Source organism: Panthera pardus, unplaced genomic scaffold, assembly GCF_024362965.1.
Source record: "Panthera pardus isolate Hobbes unplaced genomic scaffold, ASM2436296v1 HiC_scaffold_19, whole genome shotgun sequence".
Classification (NCBI taxonomy): Eukaryota; Metazoa; Chordata; class Mammalia; order Carnivora; family Felidae; genus Panthera; species Panthera pardus.
The window spans coordinates 22,791,825-22,818,652 of NW_026526754.1; the positions used below are offsets into that span (position 1 = coordinate 22,791,825).

The following is a 26,828-nucleotide window of genomic DNA, read 5'->3' on the forward strand; positions in this document are numbered from 1 at the left end:
TCCCACAGAGAGGTGAACACAAGGTACAGCAAGAGTCGGTCTTTAAAATGCCTCCCGAGTTACAGCCCTGGCCACACCTTCATGCCACCCAGCTCTGCCAGCTCCCCTTGGCCTTGGGCCGCTGTAGCACGTGCTGGTTTTAATCCCAGGAAAAGAGCTTTCTTTGGTGGTAAATGCTCCCTTTCTGAAACAAACACAGACCCACTCGGAACGAGACGGCTCCCCGCTCTCCGACCCGTCACCCCTGTGTCCGCGTCCTCACGTGAAGGAACGCCAGCTTCAGAAGCTAAGGGGGAGGGGTGTCTGAAGAAAGGGCGGAGAAAAGGACTCCTGCAGGAGAGAAAAAATGCCGCGGTACCATAGAGCCCCCTCGTCCTCTCCTCGGATTGCATTACAGAGCTTGACCACCTGTTCCGACCACAGAGCTCGCAGCGCTCTGTGAAGCGTGGGGAGTCTAAGTTCGGTGTTGCTTTTGTTGCTTCAAATACAAAAGAAACAATTACAGAACAGATCAGAACCATTTGGATCATCATGCGAGTGAGTTAGGAGTTGGGACTGATTTCCGCCTTTCAAAGGTCATCTTAATACGGTTCCCTTTTCCCTTTTTCGGTCCCACAGGCTCACGAGCTTTCTGGTTGACTGAGAAGCATCACAACCGTGCTCCCGCGCGAATTCCTACTATCAGCAGTGGCTGTTTTCACCCTTCACGATGAAGGTTTCTCAGGCGACAGTGGCATCGTTCCCACTGTGTGGTCGCGGCAGCGACGTGCGCCCGACGGGTGTGGGGCCGCGCGGTTCAGGGCTGCAGGCTCCCCACCGCGGACACCAGCCCGCCATGCACCCGATCCCGGGACCGGACACGAACCCAAACGGGACGAAAAGTCACAAACACTCAAGTACAAGATCTGGGCTTTTTCTGTTAAAGGTAGTTCGTAAGACTTAAGAAGTATTCTCTCCAGATTATAAAAGGTTAAAACTGTTTAATAGGAACAATCTTGGACAGGCAGAAACAGCTTTGATCTGGAGGATTAGAGCAACAGACAACTGGGAAGGACTCCACAGGGGCAGTCGGATGGGACACTCCGCCCCTCTTCTGGCGACTGCATTAAAAAGCCGGCAGAGGGACATCCTGCCCTCTGTCAGGACACGTGCCGCCTCTGAGAACGGCCAGCTCTCCACACGGGCTATAGGAGAGATGTTATTTACACTGAAAAATAGCTTTCTTCTTCTGTGCAGTGGACATAGCCAGACAGCAGTCGCTAACAGCCCTCCCTAGCACAGGTGCAGGACAGCTTTATTGATCTCCGGGTTTGTCCAGTCATTCCGAATGTCATCTAGGTGGTTATCGAAATCCACAAGTGTTTCGTACGACCGGCTGTCCAGGAGCGACGCGGAGATCCTCTGGGCCTCTGGCCAGTCTTCACAGTAATCACTACAAGGCGAAACAGGAGAGATCAGGCCCTCGGCAAAGAACAGGTGGCTTTCCAACAGAGCACACAGAAAACCGGCCACACACACAGTGGGACAAAGGACGACAGTCACGGATGCCAGCACCCACGAATGTTTTCAACAAAGATGTGCCTAAAGAGCACGGGGCATGGTTGAGAAACGAAGGAGCCCCTTCCGAACGAAATTGTGAAGAAGCCGGAGGGGGACGGCAGATGCTTTCAGAGTGCTTATAAATAACCACAGCAGAGGCCCGAAAGAGGGGGCCCGGGGGCGGGGCGGGGACCCCGGAGTAGCGCCCAGCTTCTCTCGGGAGCCAGGGAGCATGCACGCTTTCTGTGTGAGGTTTGTACACCCCCCTGGAGAATACGCTCTCTCGAAACCAGAGGCCGGGCCGGCTTTCCCGTGGGAGCAGCCCCCAGCACACCGCACGGGGCCGCCCCGAGGACACGGCACTCACTAGTGTGGGTCTCTGCACCGCCACTTGTTTTCATGGTGCTCGTACACGTGGATCGTGGGTACCACGCAGTCCATCGTGAACTTGGTGTTGTCCACCTGCGCACAAGACAAAGGACGCGCTCGTGAACAGAGCTGACGGGGAGCGGCAGCCGGCACCCTGGTGGAAGGCCTCAGGCGCCTCCTCGTGGCTCGAGGCGGCAGCGGAAGCCCCGGCCCGGACAGAAACCCCCACACGGTGCGCGGACTCCGCAAACCCGACGCGTGCAATCACACCTCGAGTGGCCCGAGACTAACTGTTACGGAGAATAAGTGCTCAGTAAGTACTTCACAGCTTTCTCACAAAAGCAGAGCTTCTGCCCCCCTGTTAGGAGTCTGTCTGAACTGAGCTTGTGTACCAAGGGTTTGGTGTTTGCTAGCGTCTGCCTGACTTCTTCCTTCCCTCTGGGCCGTCGGCTGCTCTGATTCAACGGCTCTCACGCTTGAGCGCGCATCAGAATCATCTGGAAGCTTACTCAAGCAGCCTGCCGGGCCCTGAGAATCTGCATTTCCGACACGTTCCCAGGTGGTCCCGATGCCGCTGGCCCAGAGCCCCACTCTGAGGACCACTGAGCTGGAACGACCGCCCTCCTGGAGGCGTGGAGTGGGCCGCGCCCCGGCGGCATTCACACTGCGCCTGCGGGCCTGCAGCCGGGAGGAGGCCGCGAAGGGCGGCACTGGCCTGAGCCTCTGCGGAGAGGAGACCGCTCACACGAGAAGGCTCCGCGTGAGCAAGAGAACGCTCGGCAGCCGGTCCGGCAACAGAAAACGCGACAGAGCCCAAGAGTGACTCACCATGACGAGGGCGGTATCGCCGAAGCCCTCGGCGATTCTGGAGGCCACCTTCTCTGCAACCTGGTTCGGACTGCAAAAGACGCGGCAGTGAGCTGACAGTCGGTCTAGTCGACGCCGTCCAACAGTCTCCCCCGGGGCAGGGCTCACACGCACGGAGGCAGAGGGCGGTGCCGGTAACCCGTGCGCGCTCGTCACGCCTGCCAGGGCGGCTTCTGGCCGTCGCGGTCAGCCGCAGGGACTTGTGCCGAGGGTAGGGAGTGCCGTCGGGCCACGGGGAGCACGGCGCGAAGCGGGCCCTTGCCTTCCGGCAGAAGGGCCCCCTGGAGCCAGCGGAGAGGAGAGCGCAGCACACGCTCGGAGCTCCCGCCCTCTGACGCCTCCCTGGCCGCCCGCTTCATCACACACCTGCTCACAGAGGGACTCCATCTACCTCTCGGCTGCTGGCAATGGAGTCGGCCGCCTTGTCTTTTTAAGTTTAAACATTTCTAGGCCATTCCAAATCTTCTCCACGCTCGTCAGCCTCCTATCGCTGGCTCCGGCCCATCCCGACCTCGGTAAGTGACAACTTGCACCCTTGAGTCCACAGAGCAGACTAGAGAGGCCCCCGCATCATCCCTGCACTACCCTCGCCGCCCTGGCTGTTTTCTGATCCCATCTCAGGCAGAGGCCTCCTCGCAGCCGGGGGCCCCTCCACGCAGACCTCCTCCTCAGGGGTCTCCTTTAGTGGCCCCTGCCCCGCTCCAAATTTGAGCCGGTCTTTTCCTCCATGGGAAAAAACACTATTTGCCTGGTTCCCTCTGTCCAACCTGTCTCCTTTCACCCGTGTTTCTTAAATTTCAACCAATCTCACTCTTTAATAAGCCGGCAGTCTTGTCTCTTCGGGCCACCGGGGTACCCACCCCCTTACCTTCGAGGGTCTGCACCCCGGAGGCCTGCCAAGCACCCTCGTCCTCCCCCCCGGCCCTGCGGCCCAGCTGGAACCTCCCGCTCTACTTTCTCTGCCTGCCCACTCCCCCTTGACCCTCACCGGGTGCTGGAGACTCTTCCCTTGCCTCGGCCTCCTCTGCCCTCCTCCCACTCACCGTGCTCAGGCTGTCACCCTACACCTGGGTTTTTCCAAAACTGCTTCCTAACCGGCCTCGTTTTCTAGGCTCTTATCTCGTGTATCTTCAGATCAAACTTCCTAAAATGAAACTTCCGGTCTGTTTCCCGCGACTCATCAAAGCTTGGGAGACAAGAGCCCACTGTGCTCAGCTCCGTGCGTCCAGCCTTTCTCCCTGTGGACCAGCTACCGTTCCTACACACGGGAGCAGTGCTTTGTGGGTCTTTAACGTCAGTGCAACGGCCTGCATACGGCCTCCCTCGCGTGCTCCCCCGGCACTCACACTGTTCCCTGTTTGGGATGCCCTTCCAACCTGCTCTCTGCTTACCGAATCCCCTCCCGTCCATGATGCCCAGAAAACTCTTTTCTCGCCACGCTGCCCTGGCGGGGGTCCGTCTGGCCTGCCTCTAAACTCTGTTTATTCCTGAAGCGCTTTAACGCCTAACCCTTGGCGCACAGATCTTTCTGTGCATCTCATTTTTGCCCCGCACAACGGAGAGTCTCAGCTTTTTGAACCCAGGACGGAGACGTAATATATTTTAACGGCCACAAAAACACATGGATAATTATGGGGTTTACCTAAGGAAACATAGGATTATGCTGTGACTGAGCTGGGAAAAAAAAAAAAAAAAAGTCCGATTAATAATGTCTTAGGAAAATGAGTTATTTTATTTAATTACTCCATTTTCACGTCCAAAATTGAGAATTTGCAGTGATGTGATGCCTGTAAGTCTGCAGGATTAGAAAAAATGACGCAAAAACAACAAAGCAGTCTGAAGGAGAATGGGCCCCAGGGGCTGCTGTCCCCCAGGCCACCGCGGAAAGCCTGGCAAGGGATGCACGGCCGTGCCGCATTTACCAGGAGCCGGCAGGCGCCCAGTGACCACGGCTCGAGTGGCGAATGGCAAGGAGGGGGACTGGAGCCACGGAGCAGGCCTGCCTATTCACCCATGAAACGCGGGCCAGACACAATCTGACGTCCCTAACTCACGCCTCGGATGCAGAGAAAGGAAGTCGGTGTTTGCTAAGTAAGTGATCTGAGACTCGTGAAGCTTCTGCCATGAAGACACTTCTAAAACCATCGTCCTAACATTTATGATGATCACTCATAGTAGCTAGCGACTTTTATCAGGAAGGGGTCAAGAAACATCCGTTAAAAACAACAACTACCTCTTCAGATGCCCCAAAACTCAAATTTAAAATGCATTCTTGGGGCGCCTGGGTGGCGCAGTCGGTTAAGCGTCTGACTTCAGCCAGGTCACGATCTCGCGGTCCGTGAGTTCGAGCCCCGCGTCAGGCTCTGGGCTGATGGCTCGGAGCCTGGAGCCTGTTTCCGATTCTGTGTCTCCCCTCTCTCTGCCCCTCCCCCGTTCATGCTCTGTCTCTCTCTGTCCCAAAAATAAATAAAAAACGTTGGAAAAAAAAAAAATTAAAAAAAAAAAATAAAATGCATTCTTTTGAAAAAAGTCAAATTGTAGTTAATGAGTAGAAAAAGTATTTGAAAGAAATGCCACTTTAGTTTTTGGCATCACGCACTTACTCTCAAATCCTGACCAGCCTCACCCCTGACTGCATTCCTAATGTAGGACTGTCACTTTATGGGAGCAGTGTCACCCCCTTGCTTCTTCCTAGGCCGGGTCACCCCCTTGTTCCCGTCAAGACTCGGCTCAAATAAACCTGCAGGAGCACCCTGGAGGCAGAGACCCCTTTGCCAATACCCTTCCCCACTCGCAAAGCCAGAAATTTGCTTGAACTGAGATCGCACATTCTCGACCTAAATGCTTTTTTTTGAGCATCTAACCTCAGGCCAGGGCGCTGTGCCTGGTACTGACGTTCCCCACGTGTAATCCAAATTAGGAAGCAAAACACCAGTCATTATCAAGTACTATAATAAAACTTGACATGATGCCCTTAAGCTTAATAAAATAGCTACAAACATGTTACACCTCAAAATATTAAAATATGGATTGGTTTTTTAAAAAACTATGTTTCCTGGGGTGTCTTGGTGGCTCAGTCGGTTAAGTGTGCGACTCTTCATCTCAGCTCGGGTCATGATCTCACGGTTCATGGGTCCGAGCCCCGCGTCGGGCCCTGTGCTGACAGCTCGGAACCTGGAGCCTGGAGCCTGCTTCGGATGCTGTGTCTCCCTCTCTCTCTGCCCCTCCCCTGCTCGTCCTCTGTCTCTCTCACTCTCAAAAATAAATAATAAAACATTAAAAATACAACTATGTCTCCTATGTTGTACTTTTCATCTCTGTGGCTTATTTATTTAAATTTTATTTATTTATTTTGAGAGCGAGAGAGGGAGAAAGAGAATCCCAAGCAGGCTCTGTGCTGTCAGGGCAGAGCCTGATGTGGGGCTTGAACTCAAGAACTGTGAGATCACACCCTGAGCCAAAATCAAGAGTCAGATGCTTAACCGACTGAGCCACCCAGGTGCCCCCTGTGACTCATTTATTTTGTAACTTAAAGTCTGTACCTCTTAATCCCCTTCATCTATTTCACCTATCCCCCCGCCCACCTACCCTCTGGTGACCACCAGCTTATCCCCTGTATTTAATAGTTATTCGTTATTTATATTTATTACTATTATTAACAAATTTTTTTTAAACATTTATTCATTTTTGAGAGTAAGAGAGACAGCATGAGCAGCAGAGGGGCAGAGAGAGTGAGACACAGAATCCGAAGCAGGCTCTGAGCAGTCAGCACGGAGTCTTACGTGGGGCTTGAAGTCACAGACTGCGAGAACATGACCTGAGCCGAAGTCAGACCCTTAACCAACTGAGCCACCCAGGCACCCCTATTATTTTTAAAAAGATTTTCTTTTTAAGTAATTTCTACACCTAACATGAGGCCCAAACTCACAACCCCGAGATCAAGAATCGCATGCTCCACTGACAAGACAGCCAGGTGCCCCAAGAGTTTAAGATTCCACATGTAAGTGAAATCATATGATATTTGTCTTTCTCTGACTTATTTCACTTAGCATAATACCCTTGAGGTCCATCCATGTTGTCAAAATGGCAAGATCTCATTTTCTATGGCTGAGTACTATTCTATGTGTGTATATACCACACCTTCCATATCTGTTCATCTACTGATGGGCACTGAGGTTACTTCCACGGTCTTGGCTACTGTAAATAGTGCTGCGGCCAGCGGTGCATGTATCTTTTCTAATTAGTGTTTTCGTTTTCCTTAAATACCCAGTAGTGGAATTGCTGGATCATATGGTGGTTCTATTTTTAACTTTGGGGACCCTCCACACTGCTTCCACAGAGGCTGCACCAATTTGCATTCTCCACCAACACGTCCTCTTTTCTCCACATCGTCACCAACACTTGGTATTTCTTATGTTGTTGATTTTAGCCATTCTGACAGCTGTGAGGGGACATCTCATTGTGGTTTCGATTGGTATTTCCCTAATGATGAGCGATGCCAAGCGTCCTCTCCGTTGGGACTGTTGTGCCTTCTGTACGTCTTCTTTGGAAAAATGTCTATTCAGGTCCTCTGCTCATTATTTATTATTTTTTTTTGGGGGGGGGGAGTGTTGAGTTGTAGAAGTTCTTTCTGCATCTTGGATATTAACCCCTTATGGGTTATGTCATTTGCACACATCTTCTCTCACTCACTCGCCTGCCTTTTTTTGTTGGTGGTTTCCTCGGCTGCGCAAAAGCTTTTTCTTTTGGTATAGTCCTAATAGTACATTTGAATGATCCTTTTTTGGAAAAAGCAATCATAGGACTAGTGATAGTAACAGCCCAAAGCTGGCACTTCCAACCAAGCACAAAGCTAAACATGATATACGTTGCTTCACTTTGTCCTCAAGACCGGCTTCTGAGGCGTGAGCTGTTACCACCATTTTACAGACAGGACCACTGCAGCCCAAAGAGGCGAATCAGTAAGTCATCTATGCTTCGAATCCAAGTGTACCTGACTGTAAGGCCCAGGCTGTGAGACAGTCAATCAGCTGGTATTTCTAAAAGAAGGACACATCTGAAGTTAGGCCTGGCTGAGAGACAAGTGAAGGTTTTCCCGGCAGATGGTTTTGGACACGGACGTTAGCGTAACGGTAGCTCCTGAGCTTCCAAGCTGTGTGTGGCGTCTGTGCAGTGACCGTGTCTGCACGGACTTTGTCCACCGGAGTGTCGTGAGGGTTGGAAAGGACGACACGCAGTCCCGGCACACACACCGGGAGGATAAGCGCCCCCCCCCCCCCCAAATCTCGCAGAGACTCATCCGAAGGGACTAAAGGGTAACAGGCCCTCTTGTCCCCCAGCTCTCTTTACTCCCCCTACAGATCTGACAAGGGCCTCTCAGCAGGCACGTAAACAGACATAGATGAGGGAATGCAAAACCTCCCGAGCAGAGCAGGTGAAGGAAATGGGAAAGTCTAGATTATGAGTCGCATGAAAATGGTGTCTGGGTAGGAGAGGGCTGGGCTGGGCTGGGCTGGGCTGAGGTCCAAATAGAGGCAGGAAGACGGAGGCGCCGTGAGCCACACAGGCGCGCAGATGAGAGCCGTGCACACACACGTGGGGCAACCACGCTAGGCCGGGGTTTGGGAGTGTGCTGGGGGGGGAAGGAAAGGGAGGCTTCTACACTTAACACACTGGTGCCATTACCTCCTGCCTGTTCTCCTCGCCTTTCTGTGAGAGCACCTGTGGGAGGGAATTGCTCGGTTCAGGAAACCTCCTTCCGAGGACAGCTCCCCACTGCTTACAAAGTGCAGGTCCAGAGGCCTTAGAGCCCGACCTTTCTAGGGCTGCTTCCCAGCATTTCCTTCCGTGTGTGCCCTGGATTCCTGCCCACTTCTGCCCGGTGTCTACCTCACCCGTCCCCTCTCTGGACGCTCTTCCCTCCTCTCTCTACACGTGAACCTGACAAGCCCACTCCCGGGTGCCCCGTTCAGACGACACCGCTCCCCGAGGGCTTTCCCGGTCATCCCCACAGAGCAGCTCCTCATTGCTCTCGCTGCGAGAGCCTCTGCACCACCCTCACGGCGTGCGTGTGGCCCTGGGCCGGTCCTTCTGGGCCCGGTCTTTCACGTAACAAAGACGGAGACCACAAGGGCCCTGTGAACAGGTCTGGATCAGAGACGCAGCCGTGGTGCCATCAATGCGCGGGGGGCCGATGGGATCACACGCAGAAGGGGCCCGTGGAGGAGTGGTGGTTCCCGGGACCACAGAGGCCCTGCATGTTGCCATCCAAGCAGGGGCTCTCGCCAGGGTTGTCTGGAGCCCAGCACTTGGCTGGTCACCCTGCCTCCCCGTGAGTCCTGCCCGCACCCAGTCCCTGAAGCACGTCTGTGTCTCATCAATGACAGCAACGCCTGGTCACCGGCTCACTGCGTTATTTCCTAAAGTGCTCCTGAGTCCATTCCCTCACTTATGCTGAGCAAGTGGGTGCACTCCGGGCATCCCAGGAACTCTGGGACCGTCCACTGCAGCCCCCAACTGCTTGGACGCCGGAGTCAGTGGCTCTGCCTGACGACGTGAGCCGAGCGAGAGGGCCGTGCCGGGCACCTCCCGTCTGTGCCTGGTTTCCGGCTGAAGGAAATCACAGGGAGATCAGAGCACCGACTCCTCTGGGGCTTGCCCTGCTGGCCGTGTCCGTAGAGGGACTGCTTCTCTTGCGGTGCACGTCCTTACCGCCCTCTTCCCCTCGGTCCCTCTAGGCGCAGGGCTGGTGGTGCCGCCTTCTGTCCGAGCCCTCCCCTCTGGTGAGTTCCCTTACACGCTGCCCAGACCTTCGGAAACGACCCTCAGACCGGCCCTCAAGTTATGCGAACATCCAGTGTGCCGTCCCTGTCTCTGTGGAGGAGGAGACTAACGCAGAAAACGAGCCACGTCCTCGCCTTTGCTCACTAGTGAGAACCAGGGGCCCACAAGAAGGAAGCTGCAAACACTACATCCTCATTACGGTACAGACCCTAAGAGCACCAAACCCAAAAGTGGTTTTATTTGTGCCCAAAGACGGCAGCAGTCTTTCCTAATGCTCGGCCCTACACCATTCCTAGCTGGGATCGGAATCAGAGGCCCCTGACTGTCGCTTTCATTGTGTGAATTCCCTTCAAGCAAAACACAGATTACACAAATCTCAATTCCAAATTAATGCAAGTGTCACAATTTCTGTTCGGAAATTAACCACACCGCAGCTCCTCTCAGACGCTATAAACGAGCACGGAAGGCGAGGAGGGGTTTGTTCTCACAGAGCCTACCGACGGTCAAGAGGCGCATCAGAGACTGTGTGTCACATGATCGTTCTTTCACACCAGAGGGTTGTGGCTTGGACATACCTGGCATCCTTGACTCGTTCGTTAGCTTGGTAATAACCGGCGATCACATAGCTATTATCTTTGCACCATGAATCAATCTGAAAGAGACAAACATTGGGAATAACAGATGAATGATTTTCTCTTAAATGTCACCTCTTAATAAACACAGGAGACCTTGCCCCCCGCCCTCCCCGCCCGGACAAGACACAGTATAATCCCTGAATCCTCGTCCCCAGGAGAAAGCTACAAGAAAATGGGTGCTCCCACGAGAAAGGCCACACTAGCTTGCTGTCCATGGTCCACGGGAGGCCACATCACTCTCGCTGAGGGGCCCCAATGCCCACACATGTTGCACAGGGGCAGCACTGCAGGGAGGTGAAGGAGGGGACCATGTTTACCCACCTCCTCGTCAGATATAAAGAATGGACGCATCCTGGGGCTTGAGCAAGCCTTCAGATGCCGGAAATCGATCTCTCACAGAGAAGCAAACTAAACCTATACATTTACACAGCCGGGGCAGAGCCACAATGGAAATCTCGGTCTCTTGAAACCAAGTTTTTTTATATTCTATTTAAATTTCTGTATTCCTAGCAACAAACCATGAAAACACTTTATGCTGGGATGTGGGGTAAACAGGCCACCGACATCTGTGGGCAGAGGCAGGTGGGGGTGTGTATGCACGTGCACTCAATTCCCTGTGGCATGCTTTTAAACGGGAGCACGGTGGCCGACTTTCAAAGTTTTTGTCCATTTTATAATGCCACTCTTCTCTCATCAGATTTAGCTTCTGGCAGGTCTAATGCCATTATGAAAAACAACAAAAGGTCCTCCTGCTTAGCCATAATGGAATTTTAAAAAATATTTTATTTTTTTAATGTTTATTTTTGAGAGAGAGAGAAAGAGAAAGAGAGAGAGAGAGAGAGAGAGAGAGAGCGCGCGTGAGTAGGGGAGAGGCAGAGAAAGAGGGAGACACAGAATCCCAAGCAGGCTCCAGGCTCCAAGCTGTCAGTAGAGAGCCCGACGTGGGGCTCGAACCCATGAACTGCGAGATCACAACCTGAGCTGAAGTCGGACGCTGAACCAACTGAGCCACCCAGGTGCCCCTGCCATAATGGTTTTTTTTTTTTTTTTTTTAACGTTTATTTATTTTTGAGACAGAGAGAGACAGAGCATGAACAGGGGAGGGGCAGAGAGAGAGGGAGACACAGAATCGGAAACAGGCTCCAGGCTCTGAGCTGTCAGCACAGAGCCCGACGCGGGGCTCGAACTCACGGACCGCGGGATCGTGACCTGAGCCGAAGTCGGCCGCTTAACCGACTGAGCCACCCAGGCGCCCCCCGTAATGGAATTTTAATAACATACTGCAGTAAATTCTATTCTCAATCAGAAGAGGAAATAAAATTGATTCTCAGTTTTTTCATAGTAAATTAACTAGTTAAAAATAGTCTTCTTTCCTTAAAAAAAAAAAAAAAAAACCAAAAAACAAAAACAGCTGTACTGCTCTTTTTCCTGAATTCTGGTTTGGGGCTCAGGCAGCGTCCTCTGTGACTAAAAGCAGATATTACCAGATGGTCCCAGTCCAAGGTTCCCTGCTCGCACAAGGATTAGAATAATAATTCTGGCCTCCTAAGAGCTCATGAATTACCATATTGGGTCAAAACCAAGGCTCAATGAACCAATTAGATGTTTTGGTCATCCACCCAAAAGATTAAGGCTATGTCTCCAATATTTATAATGGCTCTTTCGCTGTAACTTTGCTGCAAAGTACTCCACAATCACTTGTATTTTGTTTCTATCACTTCTTAAAGGCACGGGTCCCAGAAACTTTCTGTTGGTACTTACAGCAGCAACTTCTTTCATTTTTTTCTAAAACTATTTTTTTGTAGCACCAAACGACATAGCCCAGCTCTAAACTTTGGCATCTGGCCCCATTCCCTGAACTCAAACCCACACGGTTAGCCCCTTCAGCATAGCCCGCCCTCTCAGCTTTTACTTCTATTCAAAGACCAGCCTCTTGAGTGCGTCCTCGCTAGCCACTTGAGAGGCCCTCTCCTGGCTCTCTGGTGAGGCTTGTCCTTCTAGCCAGTCAGAACTGGAGACAAATCTAAAATGGGTCGGCAGCGCTGATTCCTTCTGGAAACTCTAGGGAAGAATCTCCTCCTTGCCTTGTCCAGCATCTAGAGGTCACCCGCATTCCTTGACTGGGGGCTGCACCACCCTGACCTCTGCTTCTGTCATCACCTCTCCTTTCCCTGTACTGCCCCACCTGTCTCCTCCTTAAAAGAACCCTGTGATTACACCGGGCTCTTCAGATCACCCAGGTTCGCCTCCCCACCTCAAGATCCTTAATTTCATCTGCAAAGTCCCCTTTGCCAAGTAAGGTCACATACTCATGGGTTCCAAGTATTAGGGTGTGGACACGCCAGGGGATCATTTTTGGCTGACCACAGCTACGTTTAGTACAAGGACCACTACCTGCTGCCTGTTGCTGTTCTGACCACCCCGTGAGCTGTCTCAGCTGCTCCTGATCCGATCCTGGGCTGGAGGCAACAGTTCAGGACATGTCCCTCAGCAGACACAGGTGGGTGGGATCACCTGTATCTGTGCTCAGGGAGCACGGAAAGTAACTGACGTGAAGGCGATTCTTGTGACAAACACGGTGGTCGAATCAATTTCAGCAGAAAAACAGCATCATGACCTCGAGCTTCTAAAACTCTCTGAAAAGGCTGCCCTAAAAGTGAGCCCGTTCATAAAGGCTCTGGCTTGGTTTTAAAACTTTTGAACGATTCAAACAAGGACAACTAAGCTTGCTGTGAGGATGCCTGTGATGGACATGCACACCCACGTCCACGGCCCACAGACAGACAGACAGTTGAAAATACAGAAGGGCGGATGTGGAAAAAAAGGTTTTTTTTTTAAATGTTTATTTATTTGCTTATTTTGAGAGAGTGAGCGAGTGAGCACGCAAGCAGAGGAGGGGCACAGAGAGAATCCCAAGCAGACTCCGTGCTAACGGCAGAGAGCTGGATGCGGGGCCCGAACTCACGGACCGTGAGATCGTGACCTGAGCCAAAATCGAGAGAGACGCTTAACTGACTGAGCCCCCCAGGCGCCCCAGAGTGAACACGTTTTAATAAGATGGAAGAGTTTTCTTTGATGGTTTCAAAAATGGAACCAGACCTCATCAGGTGAGTGTCCCGGAGGGCAGTAAAAGCCGGTGAGCAGAAGACGAGCAGTGTGAACAGGGGAGGCAAGGAGGGGGCGGGCAGGCGGTGAGGGGCTTCCGAATCCTCAGAAAGCCCAAGTGGCTTGTTAAGAAAAGCCTCAGTGGATTTAAGAGGCAGCTCGCCCCGAAGTGGGGCAGGGCAAGGCAGAAGAACTGAGCGGCTGGCGTCTGATCTCCGTTCTCTGTGAGTCCACTTCCACGGTCCCTGCTGTCCCACCACGCATCCCGTGAACAATCCACACGAGGACCACAGCTCAGGACGACAGGCTCCGCACACAGGGTCTGAATTCCATATTTACTCTTGTGGTTTCTTTTACCCGTCAGAGGCAAAAGGAGGACACCTTTACCGTGGCATGAGCCTGCCACACCCTCTGCCAAGTGCCTTTTCTGGCTTGTTCCGTGTCAGACACATAGGAGAACGACTAAAGGCACCAGGCCCCACTCGTTCATTGCCAGCTCAGCTGTGCACAAAGAATTACCAGCTTCTCTCTGCAAACTTGCTAACACGCGTGTGTGACATTATCATTTTCATAGCAGTATTACCTCCCTCGTGCGACCGTGCCGTTGCCATCGCCATAAAGCAGGTAAGGCAGGAGGAGAGCCACCCTGAGGAGGGCATCACTCCCACACGTGCCACCCACAAGCTGGGGGTGTCTGGGAGCCTTGCCGTCTGCGGCAACAAGCAGGTCTTGGGAGCCTAAGGGGAGGGCTAGACGCATCGAGAAGAAAAGTTGGGTGCTGATTCTCCGCGGGATGGAAAGCAGCTGGCTCCGTGAAAGAGCTTTGGAGGTACATGGGATGGGGCGAGGGTGAAGTTCAGAGGGAAGAAACGAAGAGAGGGCCTGGAGCAAACCATCTCCGTCTCCCAGGCTAGCTGTGAATGTTCTGGAGGTAACCAGGCAGAGTAGGCAGGGGGCTTAGGAAAGAGCCGGAGGACAGCGGCCCATGCCAATGAGCACAGAGAAGGCACACATGGAGGCAGCAGAAAGAATTCCGGACAAGAATCAAGGTGGTTAGACCAACCGGCCATTGAGAAAGTCATCTCAGCGGAATGTAATCAAAAGTTGCTCCGCAGAACCAGGAAATCAACTGAGGGCAAAAGGACAAAAAGGGATTAGAGAAACAGCAGGTCCACACTGATTTTCCTGCTAACATTTTATGGGTTTTCGCTATTAGAAATAATTCCGTCACTACCTACGTCAAAGGGTTATAAGGATAAATAACAGGCATAAGTGCTTAAAAAAAAAAAAAAATGAAAAGCACCCAGAAATGGAAGGATTTTTTTTTTAAATGGAAAATTATAATGAAAAGCTTTTCAAAGGAATCTGATGTTGCCCTTTGATGGACTGCTTATCAAGTCAGCCTTTCCCAGTTACTAAAAATAATTACAATATGAGACTCCCTGAATAGAAAAAAGCCATGAGAATGAGGCCTCGTTTATGCAGTTTCATGGATTTAGAAGCTTTATTAAAACCGCATCTTCCATAGCTGAAATACTGATAAACTGTGGCTCCGTATGCTGAGACCTTTCACCGCCCTCAGGTTATAAAGTTGCTAAGTCAAAAGCTGAATGGCATAAACTGAAATACGTTAATTGTGATAAAATTTTTTTGGATAGACTCAAATCGCAAATTTTCCCTTGTAACTTTGCTCTGAGAGTTACTTAATTTGTACTCAATCGGCATCTTTTTCACACCTGTCTAAGGCTGGGGCTGTGATTCAGGGTAGGTCAGTATAAGAGAGGCCAACGTAACCCACCACCGCTGGGCAAGGGCGGAGCCCCAGCTTGTTCTTACTGCTTACAGAACTTGAGGCCCAGAATCTAGCGCAGACGTTAACTCTGCGGGACGGGAGACTCAAACACCGAAGGGCATGTTTGGGGAAGTGCTCGAAGTGGAGAGTGAGGGCAGAACGGAAAAGGGCGGCGGGTAAGATCAAACAGGGCCCCGGGCAGTACCCCCTTCCCTCTCTTTAGACAGCGTGAGTGGGGGAGGGGCAGGGGGAGAGGGACAGGGTGCCCCTTTCCCTCTTAACAAGCTGGTGGCACTGGGCCATTGTAAGAGTCCGGGTCTCCTCTGGGCATCTTCCCTCCCCAGCTAAGTGGTTTGGGAGGCAGCTCTGCTCCTTGGGGAAAATTTGTGTAAAGGTAACTCTAATGCAGTTGTTTAGAGTTAGTAGTATATTTAATTCTCTCAAGTATTGTGTTTCTATCTTATGGAAGTACTATAATCCTTTAACTCTACAAAGCTTAATTAAGAATAAGAATTAGAAAAATTCTTTGACAATTCCAAGTGAGGTTCAAGTTGTCTTTAAGACGCTTAGATATTTCATACGATTTTTTTTTTTTTTTTTTTTTTTTTGAGAGAGCGACAGAGTCTGAGCAGGGGAGGGGCAGAGAGAAAGGGAGACAGAATCCGAAGCAGGCTCCAGGCTCTGAGCTGTCAGCACAGAACCCGACGCGGGGCTCGAACTCATGAACGGTGGGCTCATGACCTGAGCTGAAGTTGGATGCTTAACTGAGGCCGTCTCACAGGATTTTAAATGGATTTAAAGAACATGCGTTTCCTTCAGACCCCTCTGGCTACTCCCCTGCCGATTCCCCTTCCATCCACCCTGTAAAGGCACCATCCATAGCTCTCCCCTCATTCCACACGCTGCCCCTCCCAACACGACCTGCTCTCATAGCCTCAACAGTCATTGCAAAGCTACCGGTTCCCAACCTGCATCGCCAGCCCGTCCGTCTTCCAAGCTCCAGACCCATTTTGCAACATTCAATGCTGGGTCTTCATTTCCCCTCTACAAACGGCACCACTGTCGTCCAAGGCAGAAGTCAGAAATCGAGGCGCCACCCTTGCTTCCTTCTCCCTATGTCCACACTACGATCAGTCACCGGTCTCAGAGTCCCGTGGAGTCTTCCTCCTGATTCTGTCTGACCTGTCCCCTCTGCATCCAGGCTGCAGTTTAGGCCACCTCTCTGCCTCTGGTCCTGTATGCACTTCTCCCAACACTCTCCTTGCTGCAGGCTGGAGCCATCCCTCCAGCACACAAATGCGCCCGTGGAACTGTCTCCAGTGGCGGCCCTCTGTCCTCATGATGGTGCCCGCACTCCCGTGTGACCTGCGGGTTGCTCTGAGATCTGCCCTCGATCCCCTAACACTGTCCGCTCTAGCTCCCCCTCTCTGCCATTTTCTCGTCCCCCCTCTGCCTTGAATGTTCTCTCCGCCCCGCCCCCCTCCCCCCATTACTACTTGGGTGGCCCGCCTAGCCCTTCCTGGCAAGTGCATTTCCCCAGGCAGCCTGCCTTCCCTGACTCGGCAAGCCTGGGCCAGCCCTGGACCTCACCGCTTTCTGCCCCAGCCCACATACGGCACTTATCCTTAGAGACTGTATTTCTGCTTGGAGCACGATCAACGGCCAAGCAGGTGCTGTGATCCACAGCCCTTTCTTTCCGCCCCCCAGCACAGGCCTGGCGCCCGACTGGAAAACTGAATAATCCTGCATCAGTGCTCCTGGTAAACCTAGTTCCCTGCAAGTGACTGTATTTCACATGTCCAAGCACCTGCAATTCCCTTGAGATCAGAGTCATTAAGGCGGCTGGGTTGAAACACTTGCATCAACTGCCCCCCCCCCCCCCCCCCCCCCCGGGCCAATTTGGTACTGACAGCACCTCCCCTCAAGAGCAGCTAGGATGCGTTTTATAAATACCTACTTTCATTTATCTCCTGCCCTGAGAAGATGTGGAGAAATGCACACAATGGTCCAGTTTAACAGGCCCTCAAAGACGCGCCCCGTAGGCCTTGGGGGGCCATTTGCCCAAGGGGACTTCCCGCCTCCCGAGAACCCATTTAGGAAAATTATGAAACGGGCTCATTTTACTTGGGGTGAAGTATGGACAAAGCATTTCTAGCCACACCTTCTCGAACTCAACTACCTTCTGTGTGAACCAACTTTCTTAAGGATCGTAGTTTATATTTGTACTTAAACGGAAAGTAAACAGTATCTCAACTCAGGAGGCGGCTCCGAGGTTCGGGTTTGTTCCGCTCCGAGGTTTTAACAAGTCCGTGGACCTTCCAGGTGGTCTTTTCCCTGCGCTGATCCCCAGACCCTAAGAACTACTGCCCGGAGTTCCGTTACAGTTGGTCCGTGAGCTAAACCTCTCCCCCACCGCACGTGCATACAGCAGGCGCTCAGCACACCCAAGTGCGATGGCTGAGAGGCAGGTCTGCTACGGCTTTTTAAGTTCAGTCTCCAGCTTTTGAAACCATGGGTGCGTTCCCTGGGGCGCCCGGCAGGCTCGGTCCGTGGGGCGTGCGACTCCTGATCTCGAGGCCGTGAGTTCGAACCCCGCGCTGCGGGTAGAGACGACTTCGACGAAGAAAAACCACGGGCGGGGACAGGCAGGCTCTCCTTACACGGCGGTCGCGCACGTTCAAAGGGAGGAGTGCCTGTCAGGTCAGAACTACCTCTCCGAACGCGTCTGGACTCTCGAGCCGCGGGGCACTGCCCGCCAAGGAACCAGGGCGTCTACACCCACGCCAGGTACCGAACGGGCTCTGGGAGGCGGCGCGGGAAGCACGCTGCAGCGTCGAACTCCCAGCTCATCACAACTGCCCGCGCCTCCCGGTCCCCAAAGCATCCGCGCGGTCGAGTCCCGACCCAGTTAGCGACAGCTCGTTCCTGCAAAGGCTACCGGTTTGAGGAACGGGCCTACAGCGCCTCTGGGGGCACGGCGACCGCACAGGCGGCCGCTCCGGCTGCGGCCCCGTGGCGCCGGGCCGAGCCCGCGGGGGCACCCCGCTCTCCGCCACCGCGGCCGCCTCCGGGCTCCCGCCGGACACCCGCGCTTCCAGCCGGGGCCGCGCCCGCACGCTCCGAGGGGAGGCCGCCCTTCCCGCGCTTACCAGGGTGAGGGCCACCTCCAGCATCGGGGCGAGGGCCAGGGTGCCGTGGAAGAGGGGGATACAGTCCACGAAGAGGGTGTGGGGGGCCCCGGGGCCGCCCAGGGGGAGGTGCTCCTTGCGGGGCTTCTGCTTCTCGGCCACCAGCAGTCCGTTGACGGCGCAGTGCGGGTACTTGGCGCCGTGCAGCACCATCTTGCAGTAAGCCTGGGTGGTCAGCTTCACCCCGGGCATACTGCGCCCGGCAGGGCCCCGGAGGCCCCGGCGCCGGCTCAGGCCCGGATCCCCCGCCCGGCCGCCCGGCAACTCAGCGGAGAAGCGGGGTGAGGCGGCGGCGGCCTGGCGCGGCCCCGCGGCTGGCGGAGGCCCGCGGCGGGCTGGGCTCCCCACACACCAGCAACCCGCCGGGGAGAAGGCGACGCGCCCGCCTCACACTCCACTAGCGCTTCTGGCCGGGCGCCGCCGTAGAGCAGCCTCTCGACGCCGCCGTAAAGCAGCCTCTCGACGCCGCCGTAAAGCCGCCCGACCAGCCCTTTTACGACGCTGGCGGCGCTGCCCTCCTTCCGCTCGGGTGACCTCCGGCGCGGCCGGGTCCTCCTCGATCCCGTGGTGCTCCGCGCGCGCCCTCGTTCCTCTCTTCCGGTAGCGGGCAGCCGGGACATAGAGGGCGGTCGCGGCGGTCGCGGCGGGCAGCGTCGGGCGGCAGGTGAGCGGGCGGAGGATGGCGGGCGGCCCTCGCCGCGGGGCCGGGGAGGGCCAGGGGCCGGCAGCCAGCGGACGAGCGTGCCCGCGACCCGGCGGCCCGGCGCCAGCAGGGAGCGGCGACTGGGCCTCGGAGCCCTGTGACATTGAGGCCGGCCGGCGGGGTTTCGGGGCTCGGGGGCCGCCGGCTCGCGGCCTGTGTGCCGCCCCGCGGCATCCCGCCTGGCTGCACCTGCGCCGCCCCGGCCGTGGTCTGGTTTCGGGTTCTGACCTTGGAGCGCCCGCTGGCCGAGGGCGGGGCCTAGGGTCGGCGGCTCTGCAGCCTAGGCCCGCAGCCCTCCAGCTACGACTGCGCGACCGCACCGGTTTAACGGGGCTCGGGGAGAGCCGCCCCGCGTCCGCCCACGCGCGGGCCAGGCCCGGGGAGAGAAGACGCAGGGTGCGAGCCAGTTCAGCCCTGACGTCATGCTTATGTTTATTGTGCGTTTTCCCAATGTGTTCGGCGTCCCTTTGGTCGCCAGCAGTCTCCTGCTGAAGTCCCCATTTGGAAGGAAGGGGAGGTAGGGGAGATGGGCCCGAAGCCGGAAGGTCCCGGGTGGGAGCTGGGTCATCCAGGTCATCGTCCGCGGACACTGGCAGTGGACCAGGCCGTATTTGCAGCCTTTCTGCCTGATGTCTTCTTCCTATTTTAGGCACATGCTAGGTTTTTAACCAAATGCTCAGTTGCATGCAGTGCATGCCGGTACCTTTGAGTTGTTGACGCTTTTCGTCCAGACAGCGGAGCCCGTCATGGTAGCTCAGCGCTTTAGGGTTTAGTCTCCTCACTAAAATTTCTTCTTGTTTTTTTTAACAAAGCCAGTTTTCTGCTAATTTCCTGTATATATATATTTCCTGAGTATATATTGCGGCGTTTGGCCTATTATGAAGCCCCGTAAAAACGTGTCGATTATTAAGAAAAATCTCATCCTCGGGTATTTTGTGAATTTAGAGTCGGTAACGAAGAAACAGTGGGTCATAGATGTTGGGGGATAAAAAACCAAAGTTGCATCGACTTCCCAAATGCACTGGAATCCCCGATGGGTGTTTGCCCTTATTCATAGAGAAGGTGTGCATTTTTCTCTTTCAGAATGTTGGCTACCAGAGTGTTTAGCCTAATTGGCAAGCGAGCAATTTCCACCTCTGTGTGTGTACGAGCGCATGGTAAGTGTAACTTCTTCTAAATGGGCTGAGCTGATTTCATCCTGTTCCCACTGTGTGTGAGCTCCTTTGCCGGAGTTTCAAACACAGATGGTCTAAGGTGGCTCAGATCCTGATTCTGCTGTTGTGGGACTTCAGGGGGGGTATCAATATTTTAACAGGGCTTACCTCTAGATTATAGAGCATTTATGAATCCTGTTGAATACTAGTCTGGAGTTTTGCTTACACTGATATTTCCCCCCTTTTCCTTCCCTTCCCTTCCCATTTTTTTCAGGTTCAAGTTCCACCCCTTTCAAGAGATCTCCACCATACACGACTTTAATGATTTCCTCTCTCCCCCTAAAAAAGTCCCAACCATTTATCTCAAATACCACTTGCATTGTTGGGGCAATGGAAGGGAAGGAGCTTGGACTTCTAGCCTGAGCAGAATTCAGTCTCATTTTTGTCTTGGATGAGCTACTTACGTGTAGGAATCTCTTCTCACCTGAAATATATGTAAAGAGTTTAGTTCAGTGCCCAGCAGCACATGGCGAGTTTAGTTTTGCATCTGTCAAGCATCTTTGGGCCTTTCCCCAGGATGTTTGCAGTCCGGAGAGGGACAGATATGTGAAGACAGTGTTTGAATAAGTGATGTGCCCTGAGGAGAAACACTTACCCCGGCCTGGGGTTCAGGAGAGGTTTTTGGAGGGGCGGCTTCTCTGTGCTGAAGGAATAGCAGGTTACCCTTATTTTCTAGAGGAGAATGGCATCCTAGACCGAGAGAAAGCCAGCGAAAGGACAAAATGCAAATTGCCATGGCAGGTTGTGTTAGGGAGGGGTCAAGTGCAAGGCTTGAGTAGTGATAACTGGGAGAGCAAGGCTTATGAATCCAGGGGCTCAATAACCAGTAACTGCTGCTGCCTCAACTGCTTTTATGTGTGAATTTTTCCTTGAAATTGTGTCCTCGAATTGGCGATCCTGTCTGTTGTCTTCACATTTTCCTCCATTCCTTATATTGTCCAGGATAACACAAATCATCTGGTGAGAGTATCGTTGAAATGTTTGTTATTTAAATGGGGATATAATAAAGACAAGTTTGTTGTTTAATTAGTAGGTGTGGAACGAAACTCTCCTTCATTGTAGGAAGCCAAGGGTATCTGGGTGGGTCAGTCAGGTAAGCGTGTGACTCTTGATTACAGCTCAGGTCAAGATCTCATGGTCGTGGGGGTGAGCCCTGCGTTGGGCTCTGCACAGGAGTCTGCTTGGGATTCTCTTCTCCCTCTCTCTCTTGAAATAAACGTTTTTATTTTTTATTTTATTTTTTTATTTTTTTAATTTTTTTTTTTTTTTAACATTTATTTATTTTTGAGACAGAGAGAGACAGAGCATGAACGGGGGAGGGTCAGAGAGAGGGAGACACAGAATCTGAAACAGGCTTCATGCTCTGAGCTGTCAGCACAGAGCCCGACGCGGGGCTCAAACTCACGGACCGCGAGATCGTGACCTGAGCCGAAGTCGGCCGCCCAACCGACTGAGCCACCCAGGCGCCCCGAAATAAACATTTTTAAAAAGCCTAGCAAGTCACTTATGACAGATTATATTTTGTTTCTGTTTTGGCTTTGCTTATATATTTTTTTAGCTTTGTTTAATTCGTTTGAGGTGCAGTTTACAGAAAGTACAATTTATCTTTTGTAAGCATAATGTTCTGTGGATTTTGATAAGCTCACACAGCTGTGTAACAGCGATGCCAGTCAGGACTACGACATTTGCATCACCCCCGAAAGTTCCTTTACGTCCCCTTGGTCACTCTGGCCTTTCATAAGAGGCCAGCTTCCTTCTGTTTACAGTGGCATTAGCCAAAACTTATTCTTAGTTAAATTAGTCCCTTTTTGAAATCCTCCGGTGGCTTCTCGTGTCTGGGGTAAGATCTGCACTAGGCCTCTCTGATGTTATCAAAGCATACGCAAAAAGGAAATGACAGACCCAAGGCAGCTCTCCCGGGTGCTCAGGGTCCCCGTCCCCAGGGGTGTGACCCATTCCTGGTGTGTGGCAGGCTGTGGCTTCTGCCTCAGAGCTCCAGAGTTGTTATTTTAGAATAGCCTTTCCTCACCGCCCTTTGTGAAGATGCTGCCTGGCCTACATCATCCTGCTTTGTCTGCTTGGAGGGCTGACGTACTGGGGTTTCTGTGTGTCGTCTCTCTGCTTCCAGAATGCAAACTTTTTTGAGGCTGAGAACCTGCCTTTCTTCATTGCTGTGTTTTTGGTACACAGTGCGCAGGTAGAGAAAACTGCGGTCCATTGAATAGGTCTTGTCCTTTTTTTTTTTTTTTTTTTTTTTTAGGTTTATTTTTGAGGACAGAAGGAACACGTGCATGCATGAGCAGGGGAGGGGTTGGGGGGGGGGGGAGACAGAGGATCCAAGCAGGCTTGGTGCTGTCGGCCCCGAGCCCCACGTGGGACTTGAACTCATGAACCGTGAGGTCGTGACCTGAGCCGAATCAAGTGTCAGACCCTTAACTGACTGAGCCCTCCGGGTGCCCCTGGCCTTCCGTTTTTAGCTTTCACGCGTGGTGCCTGAATACACGGACTGGTTTTCCCCCTAAGATAGTAGCGCTTTGAAGTGCCACCGGCAGCCGCCTCTGTGTCTGGGTGCTTGTGCTGTGACACGTATGATCGAGGGGGCCGCTCCTGATTCCCCAGATTTCCTCAGCAGAGGCTCAGGGAAAGACCCACCCAGCTGAGGACAGCAGCGACGAGCCCCTCGCTCAGATGCAAAGTCTCTTTTCGTCTCCCTCTTAAAGGAATGCTTGGTGTGCTAATCTTTGTGGGGTGTGGGGGACCAGGCCCAAAGTGCTGAGAACCCTTGCAGCCCCGAGACCACACGTTGGCCGTTCTTGTTCTAGAAAGTGCAGTTTTATGCTGAGAGTGTTCCAAGGTTGCGAGCGTTCGCATTTTGATAACTTTACTGAGAGGTGATTGACACGACAGACACGGGCCCATTGAAAGCGCCCTTCAGTGGTTTTGAGTTGAGTTCCTGAGCTGTGCCATAACCACCGGTCAGTTGTGGAATGTCCTCGTTACCCCAGTTTACGTCTGTTTTTAGTGATTAATGGGAGCTGAGTGCTGGTAGACATTTGTTTCTTTTAGGCCACTCATTTTTATAGAACCGTGGAAAGTAATTCCAGTCCTTTCCACCTTCAAGTTTTTGGAATCGGGCTGTGTATACCTAAGTCACTTGCGCTCCAGAGATAAACATCTAGAGAAATTGTGCTTTGCTTGAGGTGCCGCGATGGGTCACTGTTGTTAACGTGACCTGGGAGCGTGTGCTCATGGCGACTCCGCTAACGGAAGCGAAGCATTTTTGCAAGACCTCACTCCTCCAGACCAGTTTGGATCACAGCGTTTTCTTGCAAGCATAGGATGGAATTGAAAAAACAGCTTTCAGCAGTGGGAAAGCCCTAAATACAAATGAAGATACTCCTTTGTGTTCTGGTTTCTGAACTGTTTCTCTTGAGCCACACACAGATGCGTGCTTGTTTTAAGGCACTAAGATTTCTATCTCTTGGAGCAGAAATCCCCATTTTGTCCTCTCTCCACTGATAACAACTTGGGTTTGCTCTGCCGGGAGTTTTGTGTGTTCAGTTACGTGGACGTGTAAGTACACCAGCGGTTTATCTTAAAAAAAAAAAAAAAGTCCCGGGATCTTCTGTGACTTGCTGAGGACGCGACTGTTTCCTCGTTCTCTTGACTGCCGTCCCTTGCTTCCTGCTCTACGTGCGCCCCGATTCCTTTCCTCTGCTGTACCTTTTCTTTCTCCTGAGCCCCCGTGCCGTGACCTGGGACCCACGGGTCTGTCCGCTTCTGGCCTGTGAGCACCCACGGGCAGCCGCCTCTGTTCGCTGCTCTCAGCTGGAGCCGCGGCGAGCGTGTAACAGGTGCTCAGCCAACATTTCTGAACCTGTGAACGAATGACGCCTTTGACACGCCTGTGGGGGTAGTTGCGTCCCTCCTCTGTTGGGCGCAGGTTGTTTGTTTCTGGGACAGTAAACAGCGCCCTGTGTCTTGTTTCTGACCTTTGGACGCTTGTTTCTTTTACGAGTTTTCTGTCGATTTTGCTCTCCCTCCTTAGTTTGAGTCTCCTGCAGAAGGGCCTTCGTGTAGGCCAGCAGGGCGTCCCGAGAGCCCCGCGTGCCCTCTGCGTGGTGCTGGTACGCGTGACCCTGCCGTCCCCGGTGGCAGTTGGCCTGGCAGGGGCGTGTCGGCTGCGAGAAGGGCCGCGCTCAGCCGGCCCCGCACCCTCGCCCCGCCGTCTGGGCCTGCTTCCCCCGACGGTCCGTCGGCCGTGTGACACTGTGGCCTCAGTCCCTGGGACGACCGAGGTCTTCAGGGTGCACACGCCTGTCCTCGTGTGGGTTGGTCACTCGGAACCCGTGTGAATTTTCAAACACTCGTCGCTGTGTTTTGTAGGAAGCGTCGTGAAGAGTGAAGATTACGCGCTCCCGAGTTATGTGGACCGGCGTGACTACCCCCTGCCCGACGTGGCTCACGTCAAGAACCTCTCTGCCAGCCAGAAGGCCTTGAAAGAGAAAGAGAAGGCCCCCTGGAGCAGCCTCTCCATCGATGAGAAAGTTGAATGTGGGTCTTGAACAGAAGTGTTGGCAGACCGTGTGGGGTCTGGGCTGTGAGCTTGGGGGCGCCGCCCGGAGACCAGCACGGGGCGTGTCCCGGGGGCTTGTTCCGGGGTCCCGGCTCTGTGGGCTGGCCGCACCTCTGCCCGGGTCCCTGGGGCTCCGGTCCCCCAGGAGGAGGGTGCGGACACGGCTTCTTGGCGGCCCTGCCGGGTGGGCAGTGTCCGCTCTAACTTACTGACAGAAGATCAGAGGCCGAAAGTCCCCGTCAGGTGGCGGGGGGTGGGGGTGAAACTCTGGGGACTCAGTGGATCCTGCACCGTAACCCGAGGAGGAAGACTTCACTGGTTCTGTGGGGTTTTCGTGCTCAAAGCAGACTAGGTGCGTTCCGTCCCCTCCGCCACCCCTCGTACCCGTGTGGGAGAGCACGTGCGTGTGCGCTCTGCCCCTCGGCCGTGTCGTGGGCCCCGCCTCACAATCTGGCACGGCCTCCCCTCACCCGCACCGACGGCTGTGCTCTCTCCCCAGTGTACCGCATGAAGTTCAACGAGAGCTTCGCGGAAATGAACAGGAGCACGAACGAGTGGAAGACGGTTGTGGGCGCTGCCATGTTCTTCATCGGCTTCACCGCTCTCCTCCTGATCTGGGAGAAGCACTATGGTGAGTGGGGGTGGCGGGGGCCTGGGGTCTCGGGTCGCAGCCACGCAGGCCCGGATCGGGTCGGCTCCGCGCCGTCTTCCGGCGCCCGGGAGTGGGCCGTGGGCGCCTGTGCGCGAGGCGGGCGCCTCCGCTCTGGGGTCCGGCTCACGTTCACCGAAGCGGTGTAAGCCACCTTCTGCCTTCTTCGCGGCGGGCCGTGCTCGGTAGCGAAGGACTTCCTGCTCTGTATGGCACACCGCCTTTCTGTGGCGCTTTATGACGTTATTGGAGGACGGCGTCGGGAAGGTTCGGTCAAGGAAAAGGGCGTTGTTTCTTATCGAAGGGCTGTTTCGACTGAATAGGGACTGTGTCTCCATAAGCAGATTTCTGGGTCGTTAGACCTCACAGGGTCTGCACAGAGGCCGTTGGAGTTGTCTGCTCGTTCCGTGCTACCTCTCCCGGGTTCTTTGTGTCCGGGCAGAATGGCTTTTTCCCGTTCCAGACGGCTGTGATCCTGTACCTTTGGTCTGACCGTGGACGTGTTCCTCAGGACTCACAAGTCACTCGTGGTTTCTTGTTTGTGCTCAGCGCTGGTCTGTAGGCCCCCTCGTCTACGTCTTACAGAGCAGACATTGTGCTCTCAGCTCGTGTTTCATTGATAACCTTTCGTCAACAGAGAATAGTTGGGAAATATCAAGAGTTGTCAGTGCCCAGAATTCAAAACCCGGGTGTGGGTGTGGGTGCCGAGCGGCAGACGACTTTGCTAGCCTGGCGGCCAGTGTGTTGGGGGAAGGCCTGACCCGTGTAACGCGTGGGCTTAGAAACAACCGGTCAGGACGACGTTGTCTCATGAAATTGTTTTGGGCTTTAGTGTATGGCCCCATCCCGCACACCTTCGAGGAGGAGTGGGTGGCTAAGCAGACCAAGAGGATGCTGGACATGAAGGTCAGCCCGATCCAGGGCTTCTCAGCCAAGTGGGACTACGACAAGAACGAGTGGAAGAAGTAGGAGCCGCCACTCCGCCCACCCGAGCCTCGCCTCGCCTCTCCTCGCCTCGTTCCGCCACCTCCGTGCAGCTCAGCGCGTCTCCCGGAAACTGTTATGTTGCAGTACCGATGCTAATAAACGAGCAGTTTACGTGAACCCTGCCTTGGTCGCTTCTTTGGTGACTGTAAGCGCCAGTGCCCGTTGTTTGAAACGGTTTGTCCCAAGTGTCTGCTGCAAACTTATCTCGGGTGTAGACGAAATAGCAAGAGTAACAAGGGGACGTCATAGAAAAACGAGAAACGTAGGGTCTTTGTACGCGGGGTGTTTGGGTTTTCGACTAGAAATTTTTATGAGCGTGAAATCCCATCGTGGAAGCTGGGCCAGCAGAAGCCCCCATGGCTGTTTTTCTTCTGGGACCGCCCTCCCGCCTTGACGTTGTCCGTGCAGGTTGGAGTGGGTG

General features: G+C 53.7%; 2 protein-coding genes across 2 annotated transcripts; one reads left to right on the forward strand and one right to left on the reverse strand.

Annotated features, from left to right (window-relative positions):
* Nucleotides 1-960: 960 nt before the first annotated feature.
* Nucleotides 961-18,725, reverse strand: EMC8 (ER membrane protein complex subunit 8). The gene is made up of 5 exons (XM_019412995.2): nt 18,240-18,725; nt 10,134-10,210; nt 2,737-2,806; nt 1,907-2,001; nt 961-1,432 (listed from the first exon to the last, which is right to left on the reverse strand). The coding sequence occupies exons 1-5, from the start codon at nt 18,468-18,470 to the stop codon at nt 1,273-1,275; spliced, it is 633 nt and encodes a 210-aa protein (XP_019268540.1). The 5' UTR covers nt 18,471-18,725; the 3' UTR covers nt 961-1,272.
* Nucleotides 18,726-18,816: 91 nt separating this feature from the next.
* On the forward strand, nt 18,817-26,524 carry LOC109245584 (cytochrome c oxidase subunit 4 isoform 1, mitochondrial). The gene is made up of 5 exons (XM_019412996.2): nt 18,817-18,942; nt 20,065-20,138; nt 24,582-24,749; nt 25,271-25,402; nt 26,253-26,524. Exons 2-5 carry the CDS (start codon nt 20,066-20,068, stop codon nt 26,387-26,389), a joined length of 510 nt encoding a protein of 169 aa, XP_019268541.2. The 5' UTR covers nt 18,817-18,942; nt 20,065; the 3' UTR covers nt 26,390-26,524.
* The last annotated feature ends 304 nt before the right edge of the window (nt 26,525-26,828 follow it).

Bases quoted from the DNA above. Each gene is read 5' to 3' on its own strand.
- LOC109245584 (XM_019412996.2), top strand. From the start codon at position 20,066: ATGTTGGCTACCAGAGTGTTTAGCCTAATTGGCAAGCGAGCAATTTCC. The intron at 20,139-24,581 runs GTAAGTGTAACT...TGTGTTTTGTAG, and splicing joins TGTGTGTGTACGAGCGCATG to GAAGCGTCGTGAAGAGTGAA. The intron at 24,750-25,270 runs GTGGGTCTTGAA...CTCTCTCCCCAG, and splicing joins CATCGATGAGAAAGTTGAAT to TGTACCGCATGAAGTTCAAC.
- EMC8 (XM_019412995.2), bottom strand. From the start codon at position 18,470: ATGCCCGGGGTGAAGCTGACCACCCAGGCTTACTGCAAGATGGTGCTG. The intron at 2,807-10,133 runs GTATGTCCAAGC...CGTCTTTTGCAG, and splicing joins GAACGAGTCAAGGATGCCAG to TCCGAACCAGGTTGCAGAGA. The intron at 2,002-2,736 runs GTGAGTCACTCT...TCTTGTGCGCAG, and splicing joins GCGATACCGCCCTCGTCATG to GTGGACAACACCAAGTTCAC.